The sequence below is a fragment of the Anomaloglossus baeobatrachus genome, chromosome 6, assembly GCF_048569485.1.
Source record: "Anomaloglossus baeobatrachus isolate aAnoBae1 chromosome 6, aAnoBae1.hap1, whole genome shotgun sequence".
NCBI classification, from domain to species: Eukaryota; Metazoa; Chordata; class Amphibia; order Anura; family Aromobatidae; genus Anomaloglossus; species Anomaloglossus baeobatrachus.
Window position 1 is genome coordinate 327,875,141 of NC_134358.1, and position 5,168 is coordinate 327,880,308.

A 5,168-nucleotide genomic window follows, 5' to 3' on the forward strand; every position below is an offset into this window, starting at 1 on the left:
CAAATGCTGATCACACCAGGGAATGATTAAGGAATCAAAGGAAACAGGACACTTGACTCCCGCCCGGACTCCAGTCTACACAATATCACATCTTCCACCATCAGATAAGATTTACAAAGAGGAAGATATAGTCATACATCAGTGAGTATTAAACAGAATGTAAAAATGACAAAGCATAAATCCTAGCAACGTTTAAAGGAAGAAATCTGTACAAAGGCTTAGTAGTTTGAAAAAGGTATATAAATTTTATTGAGTGAAAAATACATATAACATTACACATTAAAAATTGTAGAGACAGGTGATGAGTACCACTAGATGGCGCCCTCACAGCACTCTGGTATGCAGATGAATGTAGCGAGACAGCTCAGTGGCCAAAAGGTCACATGAAACAACCAAATGGCATCATAATAAAAGTCCACTGACTGACAGGCATAATCCGTGCTGCAGCTATAAGATACTATCACCAATACCCTTGCTTAGTGCAAATCTAAATACAAGCACGGAATACCTGATCACATGAATCTACCATACCTAGAGCGTGGTGTGAGAGTCCCGACCCGACCTATAGGTTTCGATAATCCTTCTTCCGGGGGTGGTCTCAGGGTAAAAGAAGCGTCCTTATAAATAAAAACTGTCCACTCATACACCATGTAAGTCCGGGCCAATCAGAAAGGGCCTATTCAATCGGAATCCCCCAAGCTCCCTTTTACTAGCATCTGTCATTGGTGAACAGCCTGAGATGCCGGGTCAGGCTACTTTCACACATCAGTTTTCTGTATTCAGGTACAGTCCTTTTTTTTGCCGTATCCAACGTTTCCGGTTTTGTTGTGCAAACCGGAGCAAACCGGACCCACCGGATCCGGTTTTAAGCGGATCCGTTGTGAACGGATCCGGAAAAAAACGGATCCGGTGTGTCCGGTTTGCATCCGTTTTGCATCCGTTATGTCCGTTTTTTGACGGATCCGTTTTTAAAACACTAAACAAACAATTAACGAGTTCCGTATTCTGATTGGCTATTGGGAAAATATAGTATATATACAGTATTTTGAAGCATATATTACAGAATGAAGACAGAGACAAGCAGAAACCATGGATGCTATTCTTGCAAATTACACAAAGATCACTGCAGATTTTATATTTGAGGCAAATCGCTTGGCTATCATCGTCAGAGAAAAGGAGCGACAGCGACTGAGGCGTCAGCGACATCGACGCTTTTGGATCCATCCCCTGACTGCCCAGAGACTGACACGTGGGGTGTTTTCAACCCTATACCTGGAGCTCCGTGGAAACCATGAAAAATTCACAAGCTATGTCCGGATGGCAGTGAATAATTTTGACGTCCTCCTTGGCCTTGTTGCGGACAACATCCGTAAAACGGACACCTTCTGCCGTTTCTCTATAACACCCGAGGAGCGTTTGCTGGTTACGCTTAGGTAAGTTTTTTTTTTTTCGAACTGTATCCTCCTGTAAATTGACTTTTAACTGTAATGTGTTTGCTATTATTTTTTTATAATTATTGTCTTTCCTTTACAGATTCCTTGCAACTGGAGAGTCGCTTTCGTCCCTCCACTACCAGTTTCGACTAGGAATTTCCACCATCTCGGGAATCATTAGAGACACTTGCCAAGCCTTGTGGGATTGCCTCCATGAGGATTTCATCCCCCAGCCCACCAGGGACAGATGGCTTGCAATTGCTGAACAATACTATAACATTTGTCAGTTTCCAAATTGCCTTGGCTCAGTGGACGGCAAACATATAAGAATTGTGAAACCTGCTGCTTCGGGGTCAGAATACTACAATTATAAAAAGTATTTCTCAATTGTCCTAATGGCAATAACGGATGCGGACTACAAATTTATCTCAGTGGACATTGGCGCATATGGGAGATCCAATGACTCGCAGGTCTTTAAAATGTCCCCAATGGGGCGGCGAATCTATGGGAATACTTTTGATTTCCCTCCTGCAAGACCTCTTCCTGACACATGTGAGCCCCCAATGCCCTTTGTTTTTGTGGCCGACGAAGCCTTTCAACTCTCCCAACATCTGTTGAAGCCATATGCAAGCCGTGGATTGACGCAAACACAAAAAATATATAATTACAGATTATCCAGAGCCAGAAGAATGGTGGAATGCTCCTTTGGGATACTAACCAGCAAATGGCGAGTGTTGTTAACAGCCATTAATTTAAACATTGAAACTGTTGATGAAATAGTGAAAGCATGTGTGGTACTGCACAATTTTGTTTTAACAAAGGAACCTTTGTCCTTGGATGACCAGAGTTTGGAATCCACCTCTTTGACTGACTACACCAGTCCTGGATTTAGGAGTAGTGTTGCCTGTTCAACAATACGTGACAAATATGCTGACTATTTTGTGTCCCCAGAAGGTAGAGTAGATTGGCAAGATCAAATGGTATAAGATTTTTGTTTAGTTTTATAACAAATAAACATAGTTAAAAATAAATTAAAAAATATCTGGTTAACCTTGTTAATTTTAATCTTTCACTCGCTTTAAAAATTTGTAATTTTTACACCGTCAAATTACAACATGTTATGTTTTTGTATTACCTTGATTATTAACTTAACTTGCAAAATAATATTACCCCCCAAAAAAAACAAGAACAAATAAATACTTTTCAACAAAAAACTTTTATTTTTATTACATAAATAAATTATAAATTGGTATATCTTGGGCTTGGGGTGGAGATAGTACTGGAGGGGCTGACAGGTGGGAACACACGCACAGTTGGAGTATTGAGGGTGGAAAGTGGTGTTGGTGGTGGTGGTGGGGAAGTAACAGAAGGTGAAGGTGTGGTTGAGAAACCAAGAGGGAAACCAGGAGATGGGATGGGATTTGGTAAGGATTGAGGGGTGGAGTGGAGGGATTGGGAGACAGAAGAGGTGGCGGGTGAATTAGTGGCTTGAGTTGGGGTCATGATGGGTGTGGAAGGCGAGATGTGGTAGTGGGAAGGAAGTGTAGGGGCAGATGTGGTTGGGAGCTGGTACTGGGCCGCAGGCTGGTACTGGGCTGCAGGCTGGTACTGGGCAGCAGGCTGGTACTGGGCAGCAGGCTGGTACTGGGCAGCAGGGGGAGTAGGGACAATGGCTGGAGGGGGGGCAGGTGCTGGAGGAGGGGTGGGTGGAGGTGGTTGGGAGGAAACCTGCGCCAGAGCCTGCCGTGTGGCTTGCATTACATGCATCTGCTGGTCAGGAGATAGCTTTTCCATGCGCTCTAGTACGGCTTGAAAAAAACAATGATTGGGTGATTTACTTGCATCTAAATGCAGCCTGTCCAGACGCGTGCACAATTCGTGTGTATTTTTTTCCATATTGGCATTTATGAAGCTAAAAGATGAACGATTTTGTTCGGCTAATAATTGAATGGCGTTCTGGAAGGCTGCATTTAAATGCAAGAACTCGGGCGCATAGCTCTTTTCCTGACCCCTATGACGCTGACGCCCAGAACCCAAAGGTGTTCTACTGAGGGCAGCAGTGTCAGAGGGGTGGGGTAGGGGAAAAGCTATCTCATCACCAGCAGCTTCAGGTAATGAAGTCTCACGTGAAGCTCCAGCGCAGGTGGATGGGACAGATGTCGATGGAAGGGAAGGTTCAGATGGGTGGGGTCTGTGCCTGTGTTCCCCAGTGGCGGACTGTTCAGGGATCGCTCCTGTCGGGTTCGATGCAGGCTCCTGAGTGCTGCAGACGGTGCTGGTAAAAAGAGGAAAAACAAAACAATAATTAATTTAATTGCTATACAGTGCCACTGAATAAAAAAAAAAGGCAAAAAAAAACAGACATAAAATATTATACTTTGTACATATTGTGTGGAATATTTACCTTCTGCACACCATAGTTGTCCGGAGGAACGACAACGCTCTAAAGTAACGGTACTTCGATCTGCGTCCTCCGGATCCACTCGGGGCCTGCATCTCTTGATTCAACTCCTTTTTGAAGCGATCCCTGATAGACCGCCACCGCTTCTGAAGTTTGTCACCTGAAAGTGGAAAGCACAAAGTGGTTAGTATACAACACATTACATCCTGCAGCATAACCTACTGAACTGTGAATACTTACGCTGTTTCTTCTGGCCACGAGAATTGAGCTCCCCCCAACCTTCTACCGCTGCATGGCATACCTCGTCCCAGAGTCGACGGGTTACGATCGAATCAGCGTGGCGGCGGTCAGCCATGTTCCACAGCGGCTCCCTCTCTCTAACTTCATCGATGAGGAGGTCGATGTTGATAAATCCGGCCTCCTCACCGTCAGAATCGGGAGCACGCTGTGATGCCTGTTCAAAGAAACAAAAAAGAAATTAAAAAAAAAAAAAAATTATACCTAAATTCACACAGACATGAAAAAAAAAAAAAATAAACAAAAAAACTTACACTAAGACCACCGCCACCTCGACGACGACCCTGGGACGGTCTTGGGGGAGCTCTATCGTGAGTAGAGTTGAGCGCGGTTCGTGGTTCGTGGTTCTCCAGTTCGCGGCTCGAGTGATTTTGGGGCATGTTCTAGATCGAACTAGAACTCGAGCTTTTTGCAAAAGCTCGATAGTTCTAGAAACGTTCGAGAACGGTTCTAGCAGCCAAAAAACAGCTAAATCCTAGCTTGGTTTCTGCTGTAATAGTGTAAGTAACTCTGTGAATCAAACTATTATCACATTTCAGTGTATAGTGTGCGTGAACAGCGCCTTCAGATCACTGCTGTTTCTATAATGGCGATCGCCATTTTTTTTTTTTTTTTCTTGTCTTCCTTCCCTAAGCGCGCGCGTCTTGTGGGGCGGGCCAGCATGTCAGCCAATCACAGACACACACACACCTAAGTGGACTTTGAGCCAGAGAAGCAACGGCATGTGTGATAGGATCTGCATGTCACATGTCCCTGCATTATAAAACCGGACATTTTCTTCACGAACGCCATTATCTGCCTTCTGCGTCTTTGGTGTCAGACATCAGTGTCGCAGCTCCGTCCTCCTGAGTCCTATAGCCGATACAGCTGTATGCGCTGCATACACAGCGTTAGACAGCTTAGGGAGAGCACATTCTAGCAGTCCTTTTAAGGGCTCAAAGCGGCAGGGTCAGAGAGCCATAAGTGACAGGTCCTGCAAACAGCAACAGCGTCTGTGTAGCCCAGGTCAGGGATTTCCTCCCTGCATTTCACCATTA

General features: G+C 44.7%; 1 protein-coding gene across 1 annotated transcript; it reads right to left on the bottom strand.

Annotated features, from left to right (window-relative positions):
- Window positions 1–2,672: 2,672 nt before the first annotated feature.
- LOC142243916 (uncharacterized) lies at window positions 2,673–4,189 on the bottom strand. Its single transcript, XM_075316112.1, has 3 exons — window positions 4,075–4,189; window positions 3,838–3,994; window positions 2,673–3,708 (listed from the first exon to the last, which is right to left on the bottom strand). The coding sequence occupies exons 1-3, from the start codon at window positions 4,187–4,189 to the stop codon at window positions 2,673–2,675; spliced, it is 1,308 nt and encodes a 435-aa protein (XP_075172227.1).
- Between the last annotated feature and the right edge of the window lie 979 nt (window positions 4,190–5,168).

What these genes read in the sequence shown, in the direction of transcription:
- LOC142243916 (XM_075316112.1), bottom strand. Translation starts at nt 4,189, where the DNA reads ATGGCTGACCGCCGCCACGCTGATTCGATCGTAACCCGTCGACTCTGG. An exon ending in TCGTGGCCAGAAGAAACAGC is followed by an intron (nt 3,995 to 4,074) that starts GTAAGTATTCAC and finishes TTCCACTTTCAG; the next exon opens with GTGACAAACTTCAGAAGCGG. An exon ending in ACAACTATGGTGTGCAGAAG is followed by an intron (nt 3,709 to 3,837) that starts GTAAATATTCCA and finishes TCTTTTTACCAG; the next exon opens with CACCGTCTGCAGCACTCAGG.